The 25,594-nt window shown below is 36.2% G+C and overlaps 2 protein-coding genes across 2 annotated transcripts; one reads left to right on the top strand and one right to left on the bottom strand.

Annotated features, from left to right (window-relative positions):
* The first annotated feature begins 2,729 nt into the window (after nucleotides 1–2,729).
* LOC129873538 (uncharacterized) lies at nucleotides 2,730–23,134 on the top strand. Its single transcript, XM_055948651.1, has 13 exons — nucleotides 2,730–3,187; nucleotides 5,747–6,857; nucleotides 12,309–12,527; nucleotides 15,948–16,174; nucleotides 17,025–17,099; nucleotides 19,321–19,392; nucleotides 19,466–19,564; nucleotides 19,692–19,760; nucleotides 19,836–19,950; nucleotides 20,616–20,684; nucleotides 20,983–21,316; nucleotides 21,487–21,607; nucleotides 21,939–23,134. Exons 1-13 carry the CDS (start codon nucleotides 3,041–3,043, stop codon nucleotides 22,770–22,772), a joined length of 3,492 nt encoding a protein of 1,163 aa, XP_055804626.1. The 5' UTR covers nucleotides 2,730–3,040; the 3' UTR covers nucleotides 22,773–23,134.
* Nucleotides 23,135–23,355: 221 nt separating this feature from the next.
* LOC129873539 (amino acid transporter AVT3C-like) lies at nucleotides 23,356–25,235 on the bottom strand. The gene has a single exon (XM_055948652.1). The coding sequence runs from the start codon at nucleotides 24,936–24,938 to the stop codon at nucleotides 23,661–23,663; it is 1,278 nt and encodes a 425-aa protein (XP_055804627.1). The 5' UTR covers nucleotides 24,939–25,235; the 3' UTR covers nucleotides 23,356–23,660.
* Nucleotides 25,236–25,594: the final 359 nt, after the last annotated feature.

Raw genomic sequence — 25,594 nt, 5'->3', positions numbered from 1 at the left:
ATTTCAAAACCATCCACAATGAGAATACAGAACAGGAGATTTAAGGTGCATGCTTGTTGGAGTTAGTTTTGAAGCGAGATATTTTTGAATCTTTTCAGTGCTTACTAGGTGGCTTACAACCGATTAGATATTGAACAAACATTCTCCAATGAAGAGCAATTCCATGTGCTTATTCTGCATAACAAGAAAGTATCATTGAACTTCTCTGATAATGCCAGCTAGCGCATTGATATTTTAGCTCAGTTATCAGTCTACTATCACCAGTTGACTCCAAGCCAGGTCAAATCCCCCCACCCCAGACAAATGCTTTGACATGGAATCATTGAAGTCTTCTTGTCTCAATCTGGTGTGGGATTGTTCTCATCAACAAAAAAATGCCACCATTTTCGCACACGAAGAAGAATTTTCTTGATTCTTGTAAGCTAATCATTCCTACAATTAAATGACTCAACATAAATATTACTTAATAAAGATAAATAGGTTTCTACTCCTTAGTGACATGCCACATCAGCAAGTCTAACCTCCTTCTTTTTATATATATATATATATATATATATATATATATATATATATATATATATATATATATATATATATATATATAAATATAGATATATATATATATTTTATTTTATTATTATTATTATTATTATTTTTTGGTGTTCAAACGCCTATAGGCTATATTTATGCCAAATATCATTCAATTTAATCAGTTTATCTGTTTTTAGTCTTTAAAGGTTTGATTTTCGGTTTAACCAAGAAAAAATACTTTCAAAACAAATATATGACTTCTCCAATAATTTGACGCGATACATGACATACAACAAAACAAGCAAATAAGACGTTCTTGTTGTGAATACTCACAATTCACAACTCTAGTCGTCGCCTAATTCTTGCCGTTGTCGTTGCAAACCGTAGCCACTGCCGTTCTTAATTCTTTAGATTTTGATGTTGTGAACCTAAAGAAATGCTAAAGCCTAAAGGGTAATGCAGTGTGAACTATAAATTGTGTAGGGTACTAATAGTCTGTATAGTAATTATATTAATATCTTTTGTTTGATACTTTGATATTTAAGTACGAGTAAAAATTAAAAGAATCAATTATTATAGTCTTAATGGGTTATCGGTTTACCCAATATTAAAAAACCAATACCGAATCGATAACCCAATATTTTTTTATAAAATCATTAAATAATCGTTAACTCAATAACCCAATAACAATAAACCAATAACATTTTTTTTGATTCGCTTTATCGATCATTTTGATTTTTGCACACCCCTATTAGTAGGCGAATGCCAAACTTACCTGCGTTTAGCACAAGTTTACTACCATTAGAGTGCAACTCTTATTTTAAGAAAATTATTAAAGTCCTTTGTATAAAAATATTAAGACATTTTCAAATATTGCTATTTAATAAGAGTGAATGCTAAGTAGGCAGGTGAGCGTGAGCATGTCTGCTTAAAATTATTCATATTTGGTAAGGTCTAAAAAAGTTCCTTATGAACTCCATTTATATCTGATTTTCACTTTGATAAGGTCTAAAATAATTTCTTATGAGCTCCATCTATATCTGATTTTCACTTTATTTATTTTTCTTTATTTAGTTTGGAGTTTGCATATTTCTCACTTAGGACATTTTCAGATATCCTTTTTATAAATACGCATACAAAAATAAAAATAAAAAAGGAACCCAACATTCTTAAAATAAACGCAATTTTCTATTACAATTTGCAAGTTTGAAATGTTAAAACTCCACTTCCAAACTTCAGTAGCAGCAAATTTGGCCTTTGATATGGTCATATGGCGCTGATTATTATTTTTATCTTTTTAAAAAATAAATTCTACCAACGAACTTTAGTTAAGCTATAATAATTGTATCTTAATAATCTAAAATATAAGGCTATTTATTGACCTAATTAATTCAAATTTGTTTCATATAAGATTTATTGAAAGGAAAACCTATTTTATTTTTTATTTTTAAGATTCAAATACAAAATATTTAATTAATAACGAAGAGATTATTTTTAATATTATGGGAGCATAAATTAATTAGCCTATGCTATATATTCTAGTAATTGTTTGGGTTGATAAGTCCGTTGTCTCTTCATCTTTTTATTTTTCAACTGCAATAATATTTAATTCTGTTTGTTATCCAGAAAGCACCCAATTTTTGACCTTTTATCCATTAAGGATATTTAATTTTCATAATAAATCTGCAAAGGTCTCATATCATACCAACCTTAATCTGTAGTACCAAAGTATATTTTTTGCTACTCCCATAGCAGCAATAGGCATGTTCATATGTCTGTGAGGCCTTTATTATAATACTATTAGTAGGCATTTGACTCTAAATATTAAATATTTTGTATTTATTTGAAATTTATGAAATTAAAAATAAAGTTATGTTTGTTGGAATAACGTTTATGATTAAAAGTAATAAATGAGATGAAAAATAAGTTCTAAATAATTTTCAAATTTGAAATAACTTCAAGTAGAATAAACTAAACTAATTTTATTTTTAAAAAAATTTAATAATAAGAGTAAAATAAAATAAAAATGATTACTTTTATTGTAATTTTTTTAAAAAAACTACCAATATAAAAGGGACGAAGTAATATTTTACAACTTTACCAAAGCTTCGGAAGGAGAAAATAGTTAAAATAAATTTCATATTATGTATATCCACAATGTAATTACTAAATTACATCATTTAAATTTCAGAAAATTCAACATTTATGTCAAAAAGGAGAAAATGAATAATTTAATTGATGAAGAACAGCATTCATTGAAATGAAATAACCAGGCTTTGATCACAACACAGGAAACTACCACGGCGAATGCACTGTTTTTTCACTTTACCCCATTCATCCTCTATACACTCCCTCCCCCACCGGCACCGGCAAGTCGCCGTCGGCGGACATTCTAAAACCCTTCTAGTTTTTATATCAAACATTGCTATAAATGATTCGATAACGATTGCTTCACTCACAGATCTAATTCAGAAACGCAATTACTCTGGAGCGATTTCTCAATTAACTAATGGCTGCACAGAATCAGACTCCGAATATGGATCAATTCGACGCCTATTTTAGGCGAGCTGATTTGGATCAGGATGGTCGAATCAGTGGCCCTGAGGCCGTTGCCTTTCTCAAAGGCTCAAATTTGCCTCAACCAGTCCTCGCTCAGGTTATTTGATTTCTGCATTTGTTTTCTTCTTCTTTTACCTGCCGTTTATTCCTTAGCGCCAATGAGAAGAAATAGAATCCATTTACTTTTCTGTCATGCTACTAATTTTTCATTTTTCCATAAATTGGTCCTGTTCAGTTGGCTTAAATTTGGAACTGTTTTAGGTATCGATGTAGCATGAAGTTCACGTGATTGCAATGTACTTTAAATTCATTTTTCTTGCTCTATTTTTTGTAGTCCGTTAGGTGTGTTGGATGAATTAGGAATTGGAGTTACATGGGGTTAGTAGGAACTAGGAAGATTTGAATATGCAGTATCATTTGATGTTCTAAACTTCAATCCCAAACTAATGGTGTCAGCTGTATGAATTTTCTATGCCAATTCCGTTATGTTCGGGCACAGTTCAGTCTCAGTTGAAAATTTTGAAATCATCCAAAGGCTGTTTAATACTGTCTTCACTTAAACCAAGTGATGGATTCAATCTCAACCAGTGGCAGATCTCCCATGTCTTCTGAATCTAGTTTCCCTCTCTATCTTTCAGAGAGGAGCCTATTTGCTGTCCTTTTCTCTCTTTACCATGTGTTTCTGCTTCCCGGTTCTTGCAGCAACTGCGAGCATTGGTTCTAGAGTCGTTGTTGGCAATGGTCAGAATCAAGGGACACTTTTATAGGAATTAAATAACCCGATTCAATCTTGTGAGATTTGTGCTTCACTTGTTGGTTCCCTGTAAATGATGTTGGCTGCTTTGTTTTGTCGTTGCAACACTAGCTGTAATTTTTTAAGATCATTTTAGCTGCAAATTTTGTGGCACTATTATAGTATATGGATTATGGGGGGTGTCTCGAGATGGAATATATGGTTGTTTGGGAAAAAAGTATGTTTTGGCATTTATTATACTGAACCAGTTTTCAGGAGCTTGAGAATTAACATAATGAATGTGAGGTAATAGATACTGAAAAGTTTCCTGAAGTGGTGAGATGAAAATATTTACATGAACTGACAGAACCATAGGCCCTAAGTTGCTCAGATTAGGGTGCGGGTGTCCGATATCGGTGCACATCTGGAGATCGGATCCTTCATGATCTAAATTTTAAAATTCGGAGGTGCGAATCCAGGTGAGGATACGGGTGCGGGAGTCAATTAAAAATAATTCAAATATCTAAAAATAGGGTTATAAAAATGCCTAAATTATGGTGGACTATTGGGAAGGAAATGAATGCACAAATTTTTTAGATCAAGTTTGAATATGTTATTATTGTTAAGTACAGATGCATAACCTTACTGTTTTTTGATGTAACATGGCTATTGGAAATGATATAGAGGCCATAATAGACTTCTTGAGTTCATTACACATTCAACAATAATGTTAACCAGTAAATATCTTTAAAGCACCGTGTGGTTATTGACTTTTTTTAAATACAAATATCTTTTAACGATAAAAAGACATATGCCTAAATTATGATTTCACCCTAGCTTTTGTTTTGATTTAAAAACTCATTGTATGCGGCATTGGAAGTGAAGAGTCCGAGCACCTTAGACCTTCGCTATGTTTTGATAATTTGATACCTTCAGTTTCATTTCTTATAATGCATGCAAAAGAATAGTGGTCCACAAACTGATATTGAAGGAAGAGATCACTGATGTATTGAACCCAGGAACTAGTTAGTTAAATATATTAGAGCTACTTGAGATGAGGAAAAGGAGTAGAAAATAGCTTTGTGGTTCAGCCTGTGCTTGATGAACCATATCTTTAGAGTTAGTGATGAGTTTCACGCGCTCTAAGCCCGGCACGCGCGCGGTTTGGAAGATTGGTCGCAGAGCGGTACCACCCACCCTACCCTACCACCTATAGGCGGCCGTCCTACAGCCACCCGAAAAGGTTGCAAACAAAAAAGCGCCCTTACGCTCTAGTTTGATCGGGGGGCCGCTACTAAGATCAGAGGGATAAACTTTTCCGTTATCGGAACAATTTTTATCTTCTCGAGAGAAGCCCAAGAATTCCGGCTGTTGCAATTTCTTAACCGCTGCAGTTTCCCTTATCTTCATCCTTATCTTCATCAGTCTCTCATCAGTCTCTCAGAGTCAAAGCTTTTGTTGGCGCAATCCTCTCTGGAACCCACCTTTCCTCTATCAATAGCGTAAAGCCGCCAAAGTAGGCAAACCTATAGGTCCTTAGTAGCGTTGACACTTACCATATAGAATAAATACCTAACAACATATATTGCTCTCTATTACCTATTGAATCAAATCAAAGCTTTCAACTCGAGTCGAGGCGCTGGAAGCGAGCAAAGAAGCACTTCTTGTAACCAAAACAAAAAGCCCATGGATCCGCAAAGGAAAGGCTTGTTCTGATTCTAGCAGGTGATGAATTAATTAGCTCTACGATAAATATTCTGCTTGCCAAAAGTCAGGTATAGATATAAAGTTCAACATAGTCAAGATGGGGAAGAAGTAATTTGTACAGTCTCTGTGACTCTTGTTAGATATCTTGAGCTATCAATCTCCTATTATTTTCTTAATAGTTAATACTCAAATTCACATTTCTTTTTCATTATGTAGATATGGACATATGCTGATCAAAGTCGTACCGGCTTCCTTAGTCGCCAAGAATTTTATAATGCTCTCAAGCTTGTTACGGTAGCACAAAAACGAGAGCTGACTCCAGAAATAGTGAAGGCTGCACTATTCACTCCAGCTTCAGCCAAAATTCCTGCTCCCCAAATAAACCTTGCAGCCATACCAGGTCCTCAACCAACTAATAAGGTTGGTTCTACAGTTCCTCCAGTTAGTGGTGCTACTCCAACAGCAGCTCAAACTTTTGGCGTTAGGGGTCAACAAGGCTTACCAGCTCAGCAAAGTTATGTGAGGCCTCTAAGGCCCTCAAATCCTAGCCCTGGTTTCCAATCTCAACCAAATGTTTCCGGTCAAGGAATGCTAGTTGGAAGTACTATTGCTGCTTCTCGCCCTCCCAGTTCCACTGATTTATTTGTCGGTCAGATTGGTGGCTCACAAGCAGGTGCCAATTCCCAAGATCCTAATACAAGTGTCAGTTCTAGAAGTCAGGATGCATTTGGTCTTGCTGTATTGACATCATCTGCACAACAAACCCAACAAGCAACCATGTCATCAGTGCAACCAGATCTATCAAAGTCAAATAATGCAACTTTGTCGCATGGTAACCTGCCTGATGCCAAGGTTCCTAAAGCTATTTCAGTCGCAGGAAATGGATTTCCGTCAGATTCACTCTTTGGAGATGTTTTTTCAGTTGCATCAGTTCAACCAAAGCAAAGCTCCGCACCAACTATGTCTTCAGCTAGTAGCTTAGCAGTTTCATCAGCCACAGACCGAGCATCTATAGGTTCTCAACCTCCTGTAAAGGCTGACTCAGTTAATTCGCAGACTACACTTCCTCAGCATCCGGTACACCAGCATCAGCAAGCTCATTTGACCGTTAGACCGAACCAACAGGTCCCAGTGCAGAGTTCTGCTGCAAATCCTAGTGCAGGTAGAAATTCTCTTCCTGGTCAACCTCAGCTTCCGTGGCCAAGGATTACACAGTCTGATTATCAAAAGTATAGCAAAGTATTTATGGCAGTGGACACAGATAGGGATGGAAAAATTACTGGCGCAGAGGCACGGAGCTTGTTTCTAAGTTGGAAGCTGCCCCGAGGTGCGATTTCCTGTCTCTTATTTAGGTTTGAGATTACATGTACCTTCGAGATCCTTCTTGTTGCTAAGAGTAAGCACTTAGGTTTGCTATACGCAGCTTGAACTTTTTCTTGAATTCAAAATGCCAGCTTAAACTAAAGCAAATGGTGTAATTCTATCCTTTTCTATACTTTTAAGTTTATTTCTCTTACTAGTTTTTCCTTTTTTTCTTGATATTTACTCGTCTTAGGTACAACTAAAGTTGAGGTTGGTGTAGGAGAGAGTTCAATTATCTCTGGAGCATTTAGCGTGTGTTAGCAATAGCTGTAATGTATTGTGTTGATGGTGGTTGATAATCTTACTCATAGGATAAACTTACGTATAGGAAGTGATAGACGTTAGAGCTCAGTTGATGGAGTATATTCCAATTGAAATGCCTATAGATGTCAGATGAAAACTGTGAGGGGAATGTGTACCGTAACATGATGAATACAAGACACCTATTAGGTGTCATATATATTACACGATAAATGTTTAAGCTGAAAGAATATCTAAGTTATTAACTTAACTCTTCTAATGTTCTTTTGTCAAAAAATGTTTATTTATCTATTTTCCATTTCTAACAGTAACACTATACTTCTAACACACCCCTCAAACTCAAGGTTATGGAAATTAACTTGAGTTTGCTTTTTTTAGATGAAGTAATTGATTCCATTCATGGCATCAAGAACATGCAAAGTAGTTACAAAAGAGTGAGCACCATTATGTTGTCTCTAGTACACTATCATAGAGAAAACAAAATCTAAAAAGCTATCAGGGGAATCCATTGGGAACAAAAAAAACCCAACTATATAAATACAAAAGACATTTAGCTTTGAGAGATTGGCTAGTTGAGAGGCCATCAAAATATATTCTATTTCTTTCATTTCAGATAGTATATAAGATGGAAGCTGGTATCATCTTCCAAATCTTTCTGATGGTATCATATGCCATAAGTCTGTGGCAGCCGGGCACTGCAGAAACAGATAGCTATGAGTTTCTGCTTCTCTGTTACACATGTGACACCTATTCACAATCTGAATCTTCCTCCTTGCAGGGTTGTCCTGTGTTAGACAGGCTTCATGCATTGCTGTCCAACTAAAGCAAACAATTTTGGGTGGAAGTTTGACCTTCCAGATTAGCTTCCAAGGCCAGTTGTCAGTGATAACATTCTGGTCCATTGCTATCTTGTAGACTGACTTCACTCTGAATTTTCGTCCATCAGTATGCCCCCATATAAACTGGTCTGGTGCAATGTCATTTCCTATGAACCCATTGAGAGCTTGTAAGAGTTTGAGAAAATCCTCTATTTCCCAATCTTGCAAGTTCCTTCTGAAAGTTAGAGTCCAAAAATTTCCCTTTCTACAAATGTTGCACTGTTGCATTTGGCTCCCAAGCTATTTGAAACAAAGCAGGGAAATCACCCTTTAGAGTGGTGTTCCCCAGCCATCTGTCCTTCCAAACTTGACATGCTGACCATTTCCAACAATCAGATGATGATTCTGTGAGAATTCATCCCAAAGCCTGCTTATGCACTTCCAAACTCCTACTCCATGTGGGCCAATTGCTTGTTTAGTACTCCAGTGGTCATGATTTCATGCTTTTCCTTAACCACTTCCTTCTAAAGACTTTGGTCCTCCTGTGTATATCTTTTACAACTATTTCATTACCAGACATTTATTGTGCTTGGCCAGATCCTTGATACTTTGGCAGCACCACCTTGGTACTTTGGCAGCATCACCTTATCCCATCTGACTAAATGGAATTTGTGCTCAGTACTGTTCCCTCTCCACAAGAAGTTCCTCCTGATTTGATCCAGTTGCTCCAAAGTCTATAGTGACATGGAGTAGGTTGGAATGCTGCCAAGCACACTGTTTATTAAGGTTAACCTACCACCCATTGAAAGATATTGCATTTGCCAAGATGCAAGCTTTTTCTCAAACTCTTCTAATACTCCACTCCATATGGAAGATGATTTAAATTTTTCCCCAAGTGGGAGGCTTAGGTAGCTGGTTGAGAAAGATTCAATACTGCAGCCTAGGATCTCTGCTAGTTCCTCCATATTGTTCCTCTCATTAACATAATACATAACTCTTTTGAGCATGTTAATGTGAAGACCTGATAGAGCTTCAAAATAAACAGAGTTAGATTCTAAAAAAGCACTTGATTCTTGTCTGCCCCACAGAAAATTAGAGTTTCATCTACATAAAGCTGCTGAGAGATGTTCACTGGATTAACTCTTCCCACATCAAAACCACTTAACCATTGCATTTGTTTGGGCCTGTCTAGCATTCTGCTCAATCCCCCCATTGCTAAAATAAAGAGGAAAGGAGAGAGTGAATCTCCTTGCCTTAATCCTCTTTCAGGTGAGGAAAAGTCAACTGGACTTCTATTGATGAGAATGGAATATTTCACAGTTGAAATATTGAACTTGATCCATTTAATCCATCTTTCACCAAGACCCATTAGTTTGAGTATGGAAATGAGATAGGAGCAGTTCAATTGGTCAAAAGCTTTCTCTACTTCCAATTTGCATAATATACCAGAACCCCTTTGTTTTAACTACCAGTCTAGTACTTTATTTGCAATCGGAGATGTATCTGTGATTTGCCTTCCTTTAATAAAGGCGTTCTGGTGATTTGAGACTAGCTTCTCCATAGCCTTCTTCAATCTTTCTGCCAAAACCTATGCTATAATTTTGTAAACACTTCCAATAAGTCTTCTTGGATTCTAAGAAAATGTAGGTTCTTGGAGACAATTTTCTTTCATGTGATTTTAGGTCTAACTTATCCTCTTTTTAACATCTTCATTTACCATAATCTCATACCTACCAACCGGTCTATCCGAAGGTCGATGCATGATATGACCAAACCATCTCATGTGGTCTTCTCTCTCTTTTTCCTGAATGTGTACTACTTGCACCTTCTAGAAATGCATTTATCTTATCTAGTCTTGCATTATCGCACATCCATTTTAGCATCCACATCTCTACGGCACTCATTTTGTGGATGTGTTGGACAATCACCAAAAATAGGCATGTTGCAGTCTCAACAATTACTACAATTAGGCTTATCGTCACTTGGACGACCATTGAATGTGAGATTGGTGCCACTAGAATGGTTACCGAAAAGAGTATAAATTGTAAAAAACGAGAGAACTTTGGCAGGGGCTGCGACACAATGTTGCCTTACTTGTTCATGCAAGTTACTTAAGTATGCCAAAATCGTTGAGGCATTAATATATATATATATATATATAAATTACAGTTATCTCTTAAAAGTACTTGACACTCCCTGTCAACTTTTAATTGTCTTATTGAATTACTTAAACCAACTATGTTATCAGTTAATCATAATTCTTTATTTTATTATAGAAAATATTGGACATCCCCTAGCTTTTAGTCTTCTAATTCTAAAATTCTAACACTGGCAGCTTACTTCTATTAGAAGTGATCTTATCCCAAAAATATTGACACTACCTAAAAAAAATGGGGCTACCTGGTGCACTAAGCATCCCGCGTTCATGCAGGGTCCGAGGAAGGGATGTATCCCTAAGGGGTGTGATGTAGGCAACCTACCTGATGCAAATTAGGATATTTCGTTGATCATAGTTACGTTCTATGAACGGCGATATTAAAATATATGTGAAACATCTTACAACTAGTGATAAACACTTCACACAACTGGATGTCAACAAGTCTTGATACTCATAAATCATAATGAAGAAGATAAATCACTTTATTACTTATGATAAGGTCGAACTTAATACTTTATTACTTGAATTTACGTACTTGAACAGTTCTTATAGAAAAAACGTTTATGTGCTTGAAGAGTGTAGGAATACTTTTTAAGGGGTTGAAAGCACTTTTGTGTATACTAGAGAACCACCTATGGGATTTGAGGTAGCATGGATGATTGGATGTTATTTGTGGAGAATCATGTATGTCTTTGTCTAGAATTCCTACATTTAATGTACTACTTTCATACAGATTCCCCATTACGTTTAAAGAGTTTCGTAAAAAGACATTCTACCTGTGGTAAATGTCCTCTTATCGGACATGTCCTCATTGATAGATTGAGCCTATTGTCATCTGCTTATTAGTTTTGCAAGAAGTTGGCTTGCTTTAAAGAATTTTAAGGTCATAATAGTAGTACTCTGATCAAATTTTACATATTGGACACAGGAAGAGTTCCCAATCATATTTCTAGAATTAAAGAAAACAAGTGTTTTACTTTGTATATAGAGTTGGTTCTGTAGACACTGCATAGTTACTTGTTATAAGTTTGAAGCATTTAACGAGTAAAGTTGTTGACTTATCACTGGTTTATTTTATAGACAACCTGGTGTAACTCACACTGTTGAGCACCTTACCGTGGGTGAATTTGGAAATAAGCTGCAAATGGATTGTAAATAAACTTGGGGCTTGAGGCTAACATTCTTGATCTTAAGTTACTAAAGACAGATTTGGACCTTGTATGCTATTGAAGTGACTAATGATCTGAAACTTACTGCAACTACCATAATTACTTCTAATACCATGAAAAGCACATTTGAAATATAATATATGATAATAAGAATGCTGCCCATAGAGTATAAACGGGCACATAATGGAATTCACCAACTACATTTCTTGCTTGAACAAAGAATGGTTGGAGTTATGACTTTAGGTATCCAAAGACAACAGTTTCAATTCAACCAGTGTTATCAAAGGCGGAAAGCGCAAAAAAAACTATAAGGTCCATTGGGGCTTTAAGCGCAGAGCGCAAATAAAGTGTGGGCTTTAATGAAAAAAACGCAAAGGGAGAAAAAAAATACAAATATATGTTTAGTCCAAGACCTATAATTATAATCATGAATGACAAAGATATGACCAAAGAAATTGAAAAAAAGATATGATAAAGTGAAATATCAATTGTTCAGTGTCACTACTTCAAAAGAGGTTCATTGTCAAGGAAAAGTTTGCCTTAGAACCTTGATGACCACACTGAAGCGCACATAAAGTGAGGCGAAGCGCTAAACACGTTTTGAGCCTCGCTTCAGGGCTTAAGCGCGCTTTGACAGTACTTCATTCAACAGCTAGTAGCTTTTGTAACAAATACTGACAATGATAGTAAATAGTAGTTGTAGAGCATACAATATCGAAAAAGAAAGAGAAAAGAGTAGTGGTAGAGCATATCATTCTCACTTCTTTGAGAATCGTGGCTACAATTGTTTTGAGGCATTTTATTTGCTTTGTCACGATGCTAAGCTGTTGGTCACTTGGTGCTTTGAGACATTGTTTGTACAACCTACTTAGAGTGTGATAGCATATCTCTTACTCTTTTGAGAATCTTTCCTATAATTATCTTAGATTATCTTGTTTTCTATCTTAAAGACAAGCTGGTGTTTACTTGGTTCTTTGAGACATTAATGCAGTTTGTTTTTGGTTTCCCAGAGGTCTTAAAACAGGTGTGGGATTTATCAGATCAAGATAATGACAGCATGCTTTCTTTGAGGGAATTCTGCATTGCACTCTACCTGATGGAGCGACACAGGGAAGGTCGCTCTCTTCCTTCAGTCCTTCCAGCTAATCTTATTTTTGACGAGTCACCATTGCCTGCTTCTGGCCAGCCTACAGGATCACATGGTGCGGCATCTTGGAGAGACACACCAGGTATGTTTCACCCTTTTTACACCATGCACATACATGCCTTGGACATGGCTTGTAAGCCCATCATGTACACACATGCATATGGAAAATTTGTTAGTTAACTAACATATTACTTTGGCCTTCTCACTTTATATGCAGTTACAGATGAGATATTCATATTGGTTTAGATTATTATTAATTTACTAAAATTTGAGTAACTAATATGAGTAAATATGCAGTGATCTTTATCAATATTACTAGGAGAGGCAAACTAATTTGGGGCTAAAATTCCTTGATTGAATAGGGAGCTTGTTCTCAGATTTGTGGCAGTGTAGTTGTATTTATCTTTTTTCTCTACCATAAGTTTTAGGCCTCATCTAGTGCTCGAAAAATGGACCAAAAATTGCAACAATCCTGTCCAACTCGTCCAATTAAAAATTGGTGGAATTTGGATAATTGATAAAGGATAAAAAATGTTTTCCAATTTTCTCATGTTTGGAAACATTTTCTTTTGGAAAATAAGTTCCTTAAAGATGATAGACTTTTTAATCCATTTTTCATAAGTCATTTCCTCATTTTTTTTAAAACTGGTAAGGTTCAAACCAGCTGATATGTTATATATATATTGTGATTCTCCCTTTCTTGGGACTATTACTTTGAGCCGAGGGACTTTTGGAAAAGCCTCTCTATCTCCATGAGGTAGTGGTAAGGTCTGCGTACACTCTACCCTCCCCAGACTCCACTTGTGGGATTTCACTGGGCATGTTGTTGTTGTTGTTCAAACCAGCCAGAAAATCATAGATTTTTTTTTCTATTCGATCAATTGTTGAAAGGGAATTTGCATCATCAGTATGATTCGCGTGGAGATCCTGGTAAATCATCAATCTCCTGCCATAACCATTTAACTCGGAATGATAATGATAATAAGTGATAGTCAACTCACTTTGCTTGGTGGCATGAATTTTATTTCAGATCTCAAAGGTCTGGGCTTCACTACCTTGCATGATATTTTTTGCTCTCAGCAAAAGAAGGAAAATGAGCTTTGCTAAGAACTTGAACCCTAATATGATCTTGCTCTTGGTTCAAATTGGCCAAAATATTATATATTCTTTCCTTTTCAACCAATTGTTGAAAGAAAATTGCATAATCGGTACACTTTGCTTGGAGATCCTGGCAATAATCAATCTTCTGCCGTAACCCATTCACTTGGAATAATAATCAGTGATAATCAACTCACCTTGCTAAGTGGCATGAATTTTATTTCTATCTCAAAGATCTTGGCATCATTACCCGTGTGTGAGTAAGTTTGCTTAGTTGAATTCCAGATATTTTCAGCAGTATCAAGCAATAGATATTGCTTAGGGATTCAGGGATGCATGGTATTAAAAAGCCATGTCGTAACAACAGAACTATTAAAATTCCATTGACCAGGGTTAGCGTTAGTCACAATAGGTGCTTTCTTTTTCTCCAGAAAATTTAACCTAAGTAGTATTTTAGATTTAACTAAATGCAAACACGATTTGACCATGCAAGGTACATATCAACCCAAGACTGCTATGCACCTTGACTTTTGCCTTTTTGTTCTTTCTGATGCAGCTGTTTATCTATATTCGTATCTTTTTACAACACCGATTTGTGAGAGTTATTATCTACTGCCTTTGTGTTCCCATAGTTTAAATAGTGACTCTAGATCAGAAAATAGACTTTTGTCGAATTTAGAAAGAACTTATCTTCAAACCAGTCCCTCAGAGAAAAAGAAAAAAAGGGTAAATCGCCAGATAGATCTGTCTCACCAGAAAACCAGGTTTTCTAACCCTAGTTCCAGTGATCAAAAAAATCCGAAACTTGGTCGGAAGCTCGGAATTGACAGGCAAAGCTTAGTAAGAAAGAATCTCGAAAAAATCCGCCGAAAGTAGCCTCACACATCGACACGTGATGGTTACGCGTCGTGGGAGCCAAACCTTCTGGTGGTGCGTGATGGCATGTCTAGGCTGTAGAGAATTGAGGTTTGCACTTCATTGTCAGCTGGAAGCCTGGAACCTGTGATGGTATTAGATTTTTAAAACACCGACAAAAGTAGAGTTTTAGTTGCGGACAACTTCAAGGAAGAAGAAACTCGACCTCTTTTTGAAATAAAAGGAATCCTTATACTGCAAGGGAGAAATGCTCACCTCAAACGGCAACAATGACTCTGATGCCATGTAGAATTTGAGAAAGAAGACAAGGCTTCTTTGTATTTTAGTATATCTTTACATCCCATTCGAAGAAGTATTTGTACAAGTGAGTCCTAACTAATTAAGAAAAGACAATTAATTACAATAAAATGAAATATTAAATTCCTATAATTACGTTAGGAAAAGGAATAATAAAGGGGCAGCCCGGTGCACTAAAGCTCCCGCTATGCGCAGGGTTCGGGGAAGGGCCTGACCACAAGGGTCTATTGTACGCAGCCTTACCTTGCATTTCTGCCAGAGGCTGTTTCCAAGGCTTGAACCCGTGACCTCCTGGTCACATGGCAGCAACTTTACTAGTTACCAGTTATTCCTCCAGGAAAAGGAATAATAAAGTCTCCTAAAATCATGCTAACTATATAACACAATCAGAGATAAAAGATAGATGTTCAACAAAGGAAGGAGTATTTGAAGGGATGTTGGTGTGCATGGAGGAGTTGTCATAGTCTTAGAGTCTGTAGGATCAAGATAATTCTATGTTTTCATTTTTTATTAACAATATTAATCCTAATAGGTACAAGTTCCCAAAATGGGATTCTATTTTTTTTTTTGGGAGTTTGACTAATAAACTCTCTACTTTGATCTAATGTGGTTAATATCATTATTTTGGTTTAGACCTATAAAAGAAATATTATTTTTGTGGTTTTGAATTTTAGATTTTGTTAATATAAAACCTTCCATTGAGCAAGTACGCAACTTATGAGATTTTATATTCCTTACATTTTTTGTTCATATCAACTTATTTAAGTTTATGATAAGCACACATGTATTTGTATTTGCTGTTAGTGTACTATATCAAGTAGATGGAATCAAGCAGCAAATTAATGGCGACAAGTTTATTTGTACTAGAGCAATGCTCTGTCATCTGTTAAAGAGAACATGGTAGATGAATGTCTAAAGAGAATGCAGTAGATGATTTATTTCTTTTTTTTATAGAAACTGTCCATATTCTTTAAGAGAGGTAAGAATTTCAGATCAATCTCTATGTTATTGAATTTGAGAAGGAAGCGAAACCTTTAAATAGTATTTTCAAACTCCTTTTGCATGGTAAAAAATTGAAATTACAATTTAAAGGCATTACAAGAGTGAGCAAACTAATATGTCAATCACCAAGGTCTTCGGTATTTCTTATGAAGTATCTATATCAAGAATCTCACTTGCAACTTCTTACTTTTCACTATTCAGTTAGTCTCGTCATTTCTTTCTCCCTCAGGTTTCCAGCAAACACAGGGGCCAAGTGGTGCACGGCAAGCGGCTTTTGGTGCTCCAAGGAGGCCTCCACGTCCAGTACCCATTCCCCAGCCTGATGAAACTGTGCAGCCTAGTAAACAGAAGCCTAAAGTTCCAGTATTGGAGAAGCATCTGATTGACCAACTTAGCACAGAGGAACAGGATTCATTGAACATGAAGTTCCAGGAAGCAACTGATGCAGAGAAGAAGGTTGACTATAAATGTTCTTTCTAATTCAGTTACCAGTTTTTTAAAAAATATTCTTTCAAATGTTTTTTCCGCTCGTCTTTATTTGTCTGAAACCTCCATTCTTCTCTTCTTTCCAGTGAGAAAAAAATATTTGGGATGAATGTTTTTCACTGGGTGATAGAGTAGTGGTCATTTTGTCGAATCTCGTATCAAATGTCTACTTATTGACATGTGTAATCTGTAATGTACAGAGATGTTGTATGATGTAGTTTTTGCCTTGAATTAAATTAATAGCGGACATGATTCACATATGAACATCATACTTGGGTAAATCTTCCAAGAGATGTCTGGTTTCTTGCATGTTCTTTTGTTTTGACATTTGTTTGTATTTACCTTTTTCCTTGCATCTGATATATCGGAAGTCCATCGAGTAATTCTGATTAGAAACTTAAGAATAGAAAGATTGTTTATTGGTGAAGCAACACTGTGACTTTGCTGAGCAAAGAATTTATAATTGCTTCAGATTCTGAAAAATATGCATGGTGTATGGTCCATCATAGTTTCATAAGAAATTTTTTTAGATACTTCTCACATGCTCATGATATCTGGACTTTGTGGAATTGCAAATGCTACTTTGATGCTATGAAGACATTGGTAATAAAATTCCCTTCTTTACCAGTTATTATCTGCTCTGCTATTAAGGATCAATGATGATCTTCATTTTTGACTTAAAAGAAGTTGATTTAACTTGATGCTTAAGATTCCAATTTCATTTGTCAGTTAAAGCTTGATTTATTGGCGAGTACTTGTAAAATCCATTAGTAATTGACATATATTCCTTTTATCTCTAATGCTATAATGCCAATCACAGGTCATGGAACTGGAGAAGGAAATTTTAGAGGCCAAAGAAAAAAATCAGTTCTACCATGCCAAGATGCAAGAAATAGTGAGTATTTTGATCATTACATACCTAAAGTTCTCTCGGTTTTATTCAGATATCTGTCAATGTTTTGAACCAGGAATATAAATCCTGAAATTGGGCCCTCTACTCCATGCCCCTTGGGGGATAGATTAGGTGTTATTCCGATGGTTGAATTTCCTGGTTATGTACTACAGTTTGTGTTCAGTTTGTATGACTTGTTATCTCATTACTGACCAAATAAGTGACATCACCTGATTCAGAACCAGTAGCAATTATTATTATAAACTTGTTTTAGCATTGCTGCATAATTTTATTGATAAATTTAACTATGCTGTTTGAATAAGGTTCTTGATACTTGTTCTGCGCAAAAGGAAAAAAAAGAAGGAATTACTAGGGTGGGGGAGAAGTAGAGGGAAAAGGAGGGGAATCAGAGAAATGGACTGAAATTTCAGTGGCTGAAATGATCGTCATATGTCGGAATCCCATACGTGGTTTGATCTGGTCTACTTATGTGATAAACTATTTCTTAAGTCTGACTAACCATATGTTTTTGTTGGGTATATTATGGTCAATGTTGTAAATGTTTGGGCTGCAGAGATGGAGGAAACTAGGAATACTTTACACATTTCTCCTATGTTCGTATGTGGTTTTGTAGTGCTTAAGTGCCTGGCATTTATAGTACTTTAAAGCTGGGATTGCACGTTCTGAGTTTGCATTTTCCTCATTTTTGCTAGGAGAGCAATATCATCCAATAAATCGAGATGGTTGTGTTTACTGGGTGTATAGTGTCGCTAAGTAATGAAATTGTAGTGATTGTAAAACTCCCTCATATTTTCATTAATTTGCTTCATTTTAAAGATGTGTTAGAACTTTCATACTTCTCAAGTTAAGATATGCGTGTCAAAATGCTCAATCAGTGAATTGCTAATCGAACACGAAACAGAATTTTGGATTAGGAAATAAATTTGAAAGTGCATGGAAAGTAATACATACCGTTTTTATGCAAATGAACTAACTAATTCATGAGGAACCCATGGAAAGGGTAATGAAGGTCAAACACAATATGAAAGAACACAATACAAAGACTTTAAACGAAAATAAACAAAAAATTTAGAAGATACAAAATCTTAAAAGAGGGGGATAGGCAGAGACAAAGTATACAATTAAGAAATCATTTGGCACATAACTCAAAAGCATAGCATCAGACTAACAGACAGCATAACAATGGATGGACAGGCAGCATCTGTTACTTTTTTTTCTTTGAACTTTTCACTGCTGCAATATTCTGGTATGCTGTTCCAACAACAGGAGCCTTTAAATACTAAATAGTTGTGGGTGATAAGCAGGCCCTTTCCGTTGTCTAGTGGTAGACTGAGATAAACTTTTGCAAAGAAAAATGGAAACAGCAAGGGAAGCTGGTCAAATGTGACTAGATTAGATCTGGCCGAATGTAGAATATGACCCATAAGATGCAGCGAGATCTTGGATTATAAGATCCAGCTGAGATTAAGAGTGCAGGTCACAATTTCATAAGAAATGGACTTAGGGCTTAACTCAATCCCAAAAGCTAGCTCATGAGGTAAGGATTGCCAAAACCTTTTAAGGAAACAAATTACTACATCCCATGCTGATGTGGGACTCAACACTCCCCTCACACACATGTCTGAACATTTGGAGCATGGACAATATAATAACATGAGGGCCTAACATTGGGTAAACCAAGAATTAGGATGGACGTGGCTCTGATACCGTGATAAGAAATGGACTTAGGGCTTAACTCAATCCCAAATGCTAGCTTATGATATGAAGATTGACCAAGACCATATAAGGAAACAAATTACCACATCCTACTTTGATGTGGGACTCTAACACCACTATTTCTACTTGTCTCCTTAACTAATCTTGACTTTTGAGTCTGAAATTCACTTACCATTTGGATCTTTTATTATTCATATTTCATACGAGAGCTTGATGTTGCTCCATTTCATCCAGGTGATGTGACTTAACAGATTTTGTCCTGTGGCTTATTGATTTCTGAGTAATTAGTGATTATATATTTATATGCTCTAGGGTATCATGTCATACATTCATTCATAGCCTTGGTCTAGAGTTGTTCTTCCTGAAACTGTGAATTTCTGTTCAGTTACTGATTGGTGGGTTTCCTTGCTGCATGTTCAGTAATGGATATCTGAAGAGTTGAAGCACATCACTATAACTGTCATTTTGTGTTGGCCTTTTTCACCAGATTTTATACAAAAGCCGATGCGATAATAGACTAAATGAGATAAGTGCAAGAACTTCTTCTGACAAAAGAGAGGTAAAAATTAATTGGGCATGACAAATTTGAACACGTCCAATGATTTGTGATGTAATAAAATTGACAATTACAGGTTGAATTACTGGCTAAAAAATATGAAGAGAAATACAAGCAGGCTGGAGATGTTGCTTCTAAATTGACAATTGAGGAGGCCACGTTTCGGGATATTCAAGTACTACTGTGGCTCTTTCTAGCCCAATGCACTGATACTAACTCTTATGTTCTACTAGCGTCTAGTAAATTGTGCAAATCTAGCAGAGTTTTTGTGGTGATATTGTGTTTTACTGAAACTTTTGCAGGAGAAAAAAATGGAGCTGTATAAAACAATTGTCAAAATGGATCAAGATGGTAAAACTGATGGTATCCAGGTAGTATATTTTACCACTAATAGATTTGCTTGAGATATCTAGAACTTATCTAAATTCAGTCTCTGGTTTTTGTAGGACCGTGCTAGTAAGATTCAGGCAGACCTCGAGGGGCTAGTGAAAACTTTGAATGAACGCTGCAAAACTTATGGGCTACGGGCCAAACCAACTACTCTGCTTGAGCTTCCATTTGGTACTGGCGCTTGTAATTTTGTTCTTTTGCAATTTATATATGCTTTCATTTAGTTATTTTATGTGTTCTTTATTCTTGATATAATAAAATCCAGATTAAAAACATTGTTAAGTTTATTTCTAGCATTTCCTGTTATTTTTGGTTCTGAGTTGACCCCATATGAGTCATTGTTATGTGCGACAAATTTTGGTTCTACTGGGCTGTTTTTTTGTTCTTTAAAGTGCCATTTATATTTTGTTTTTGTTGGCCTTCCTTTTGGCACCTGAGTTCAGTGTAGTACTTAAGTAGGAGTATCATTATCAACTTCTTGCTGGCTGCATTAGGATTTGTTCCAGTTTTGTAGTTTATAAAAATAAAATAGCACCTATTGATCATATGAGGATGTAATCTGGGGCACGTATACTAAAAAGGAGTATTTATATATTTTAATTTCTGTCATGAGACCTATTCCTTTATATTTATATCTTGTGTATCTGAATCATGAGTTGGGACTAATTCTGATGTTTAAGAGATGTGTTTGTTCATCTAATGGTCGGCACGTTGGTGGGAAAAATGGGATAGCATGCCATTTTGATGACTCTTGTATTTTTTTTTTTTTACCTGAGCTGTCTGGTTTTCAATTGTTTTATTTTTTAATGTTTTCTGACATAATAATAATTTTAAAGGTTGGCAACCTGGCATCCAAGAGGGGGCAGCAGACTGGGATGGAGAGTGGGATAAATTTGACGATGAAGGTACGTTGTAAGATATATATTTGTTGTTAAATCAAAAGATGGATATTCTTCCTGAAAACGAGGTGATCCAGCCCCACCTTCCAGTATGGCTACCTTGTTACGATCAAAATGCCTCCAGAGACCACCTGATCAGCTTCTGTCATTTTTAGATTTAAAAAAACTTAACTTTCATTGTGCCTTCAGAGACGATTGAATCAACTTTTTCTCCTCCCTAAACTTTGAGAAATTTTATTACTAACTTTTTCAAGTTTTTCAAAAATTTAAACTCATTGCATTGTTGAATAATTGTCCTCCGCAGAATTCACATCTGTGAAAGAGCTCACCCTTGACGTACAAAATGTCATTGCCCCTCCTAAACCAAAATCTTCACTGGTTCGGGAGAAAGCATCTTCTTTGAATGACCATGATACTGGAAAAACATCTGCTGATGCTGCCACTGATGAAAAGTCAGAGAAGTTGCCAAGCCCTGTAAAAGCCAGAGCGATGAGTGATGTGGAGACTGCCCATACAGCAAGAAGTTCAACTAATAGTCCAACCAGGAGTAATGCAGTTGAGAGTCTGTCAAGGGAATTTGAAGAATCAGTGAATAGGAAGGACAGTACTTTTGATGGTTCTCCCCATGGTGCCCAAAGGTAATGTGGTTGTTTTCATCCTTCCTTTTTGGTGATTTAATCTACAGTGGTGTTATACTCTCCAAATAATGAAAGACCTTTTCTGTTATTCAATCGTATTCTTTGATGGATTCAGCTTCTCTGAACTGTTAACTTCTCTAGAAATTTGAACTTCTGTATTACTAGTGCAGTGAACACTGGGGAGCTGAATCTGTGTTCTCTGGGGACAAAAGTTATGATGAATCTGGTTGGGGTACATTTGATACAGACCATGATGCAGGTGCTGCGTGGGACATTAATGCTGCTGCTAAGGTAAATGGATACAATCTTCATTTTAGTTATAAAAAAAGAAGAAGAAGAGGCAAATGGATACATTTACATGTTCATATATTCACTTTTTCAATTACTATGCCATAGGAAAAGAATTGTGAGGGGTCATCACTGGTTCTTTGAAACCTTTTCTGAAGCATCTCTTTGCCTGACCCCCCCCCCCCCCCCCCCCCCCTTTTTTGGGGTCACTGCATCTTCTGGTGCATCTTGGTCTAGGCAATTTTTTACTCATCTGTGATGATTGGAATAATTTGTTTCTCATTGGCTCAGTTGAAGGAGTTTATCATATTGCTTCTTTTCTGTGGTTTTATAGGATTCTCGTGATGAGAAGCACAGGGAAACTTCTCTTTTTGACGACGACGACTGGGGCCTAAGGCCCATAAAAACAGAATCCACAAATTCCAGCAACTCACTCCCGAAGCAAGCCCTATTTTTCGATTCTGTTCCAAGCACCCCTAGTTATAATACTGGGTTCAGTTACTCAGAGAACCAGTTCCCAAAGAAAAGCCCATTCTTTGATTCTGTTCCAAGCACACCAAGTAACAACTCTGGATTCCCACAGGGAGACAACTTGTTCTCTAGGCGAAGTCCCTTCTTTGATTCTGTTCCCAGCACACCAGCCTATAATGCAGGTGGCTCGCCAGTTGCTGACAACATGTTCCAGAAAAAGAGTCCATTTGCCTTTGCGGACTCGGTTCCAAGCACACCTATGTATAGCTCTACCAACTCACCTCGAAGATCCAATGACATGTCTGAAGATCACTTGAACAGCTTTTCCAGATACGATTCATTCAACATGCACGATGGTGGCCTCTTTGGTAGTCGTGAGTTTTCAAGATTTGATTCCATGCGCAGCACCAGAGACTCTGAATACGATAATGGTTCAGTTCAGCAGCGTGACTCATTTGCTCGGTTTGATTCATTCCGCAGCACAGCAGACTCTGATTATAATTTTGGAGCCTTTCCAGCTCGCGAGACACTATCAAGGTTTGATTCCATCCGTAGCACTAGGGACACAGATTATGGTCATGGTTTCCCATCTTTTGATGATGCAGATCCATTTGGGTCTCATGAACCATTTAAGACATCAGCAGAGAGTCAGACACCAAAGAGAGATTCTGATTCTGATAATTGGAAAGCATTTTAATATGGTAATGGATTTCCTTACTCTGGATGCGGTCTCTTTCTCTTTTCTTTCTTCCCTTCATTTAAAACTGTTTTCGGCCAGGTTTTTAGGTTGTAGGGATAGTGAATTGGTTGTGATTAGATAGTCTTTCTGTGTGGTATTATTTCATTCCTTAATATTATTTCATTTAGCTGGTATTTTCTTCTTTTTTTAGCCGTTTTTTTTTTTTTTTTGACCTTTTCCTTTCTCGCATTAATTCTTCGAACGTCAAGGTGAACAGAACTTATGTTGTGTTCACCCATACCCATATTCAATGTATAAAAACTTGTAAAATGGTCTTTTCATTTTTGTTAACTGCTATTTGTGAGATAATCTAGTCTCGAGTGATTTGTTCCCATTTGACTGCCATAGTGCCAGTTATTATGATACTAGTTGATTGAGGATTGTAGTAGGGATCATATAAATCACATGTATTCATTTCACATAATTTAGCATTCAAATGATTTATGAAAGTTGTAATATGTCTATGACGAGCGCCTATCACAAACATTGAATTATGTTGCTCCTACAAACCAACTTGGCCTTGCTATAAGAACAAAAAAAATTAACTGCACGATTCTTATAATAGCCAAAACAGTTGGGCAAAGATTACTTATCAATGACCTTTGGTGGAAGAAAATTTAATACAAGCAGGTGGGAACTTATGGAAAACTTATTCTCATAGGAGAATCAGTCTGATCTTATTATACATACACATTTTTTTTCCTGCATTATTCATCTCTGTTGACTCAAACGACATGACAAATTAAATATGTCCTTGGGAGTAACTTGAACTCAACCTAAGCCAGAGAGTACACGATATATGTTTCATGATTCAATTAAATTGTAATAAGCAGCAAGTAGCCAACTTCAAGCTTTGACTCCAAAGATCTCCAGCATGGAAGAGTAGGTTCCATAGACTGCAAAAACTGCACCCATTAAAACAAGTGCAGCATCAAAAGCCAAACCATGCCAGGCTAGTTCTTTCTTGAACACAATTAAGTGAAACATAGCAGGCAACACAAAGCCAAGAACAATGCACACACTGCTCCCAACTAGTGACAAGAAATCAGCAAAATTTGGCACCATCAATGCCACTAAAGTGACTGCCAACACCACAATCCATCTCAACCAAAAGCAGTATCTTCCTTCACAAAATCTCCTTTCCATCACTTCATAAACAGGGTTCATCATCAGTGGGAAAGTAAAAAAAAGATTTATGCAAAGTCCAATCTGCACTAAGGTGCTTAACAATCCCCTCCCAAGATTAGTAGTGATTATATCCTTGGTCTCTTCACCGAAGGCAAAATAACCCAATACTCCAAAAGAACCATACATCAAAGAAATGAAAGCCATGGACAAACCCAAAATTTTCCCAAATTTGTCCTTGTCTTTCATCTCTGCTTCCAAAGGTAAAACCATTCCAACTCCTTCAAAAGCATAGACAGATACACCAAGGCCATAGAAGAAAACACTTAACCCACCAAATGCTTCAAGAACTGGTCTGTTCTTGAGAAAAATTAACACATCCTCAACTATAACTACCCCCATAGCACCTAAATCAACAACATCAGCAAATATACTCAAAGGGGCTAAATGGGTGAGTGTAGGAATTGAATTCAACCCCAACTGAAATGGGAAACAACTCCAAATATACACCTTTTTAGCTGACAAACCCAAGATTTTGGGACTTGAATTTGTAACAGAATAATTGAATAAGTGTGCTAAAGTATTAGCTATGAAAATCAAGTAACTGATACAAAAACCAGCTTGGGAAAGAACAATCATAGCATCAACAGTACATCTACCAATGGATCCACACACAGCATATCCCAAATCACCAAAAGATGAGATCTTGGCAACTTTGTAATGGGATTCAAGCTTACGCCTTGAATAGACCAGAAGCATCATACAATAGTAAGTAAGGGAGGCTACTGATAAAAGCATGAGAGTACCCATGACCCATCCTGTTTTCTTGAAGCTGTAAGGAAGGCCAAGAACTCCAGCTCCAACTACTGCTATGAAAACATTAGCAAAAGTCTTGGAGGATGAAGAAAGGTGTTGGGTGTCTGCTAAAAGTGGTGTATCTTCTCTTGGGATTTGTAAGACATGGGAAGATGAACTTGCTTTGTCTTTATCAAACCCCATAGTACCAATTAAAATCAAGAATCCAATTTTAAGTACCAAAAAAACAGAAAAGATTAAAACTTTATTGATTTTAATTACTCAAACTTTGAGGAAATAATAGTATTGCAGATCAAATAGTAGTGTTACAAGATCAGAAAATCTTTGAGCTTGTTTCACAGTTACAAAATGCTGTGTTCTGGAGTTCAGATGGAGTTTTTGAGGATGAGAAAATGGCTTGTGGATTGTACAGTTTCTTATCAACCCAGAGAAAATTCCAGATTTGAAAGTGACAATCGATTTTTTTAAAACTGAAAAATCTGTACACGGCTTCTTTTTTTTTTTTTTTTAATCCAAAAGAAATGTCATTTTCTTGTTCTCACTTTGATGAAAACAGGACAGATGTTCGGTTGTAAGAATAATTATATTTTCTACCTGCATTAATTTAAAAATAAATTAAAAAAAAAAACAACCTGCATTAATTTAGTGTGCTGTATGACTTTGATGACTACATCTCTAATTCAACGTTAAATTTTACGCTAAATTTTGTATTTTTCATCTCCAACCCGGTCTTTATTTTGAAAAAGTCTTGTAAGAGACTTTTAAACAGTTCTTTTCGATCTTTCAGATAAAATTATATAAAATAAAATTAAAGTTTTGTTTGGATATATTATTTATAT

The sequence above is a fragment of the Solanum dulcamara genome, chromosome 11, assembly GCF_947179165.1.
Source record: "Solanum dulcamara chromosome 11, daSolDulc1.2, whole genome shotgun sequence".
In the NCBI taxonomy this organism is placed as follows: Eukaryota; Viridiplantae; Streptophyta; class Magnoliopsida; order Solanales; family Solanaceae; genus Solanum; species Solanum dulcamara.
Note: the sequence above shows the minus strand (reverse complement) of the source record. Positions and strands in the feature narration are given on the sequence as shown.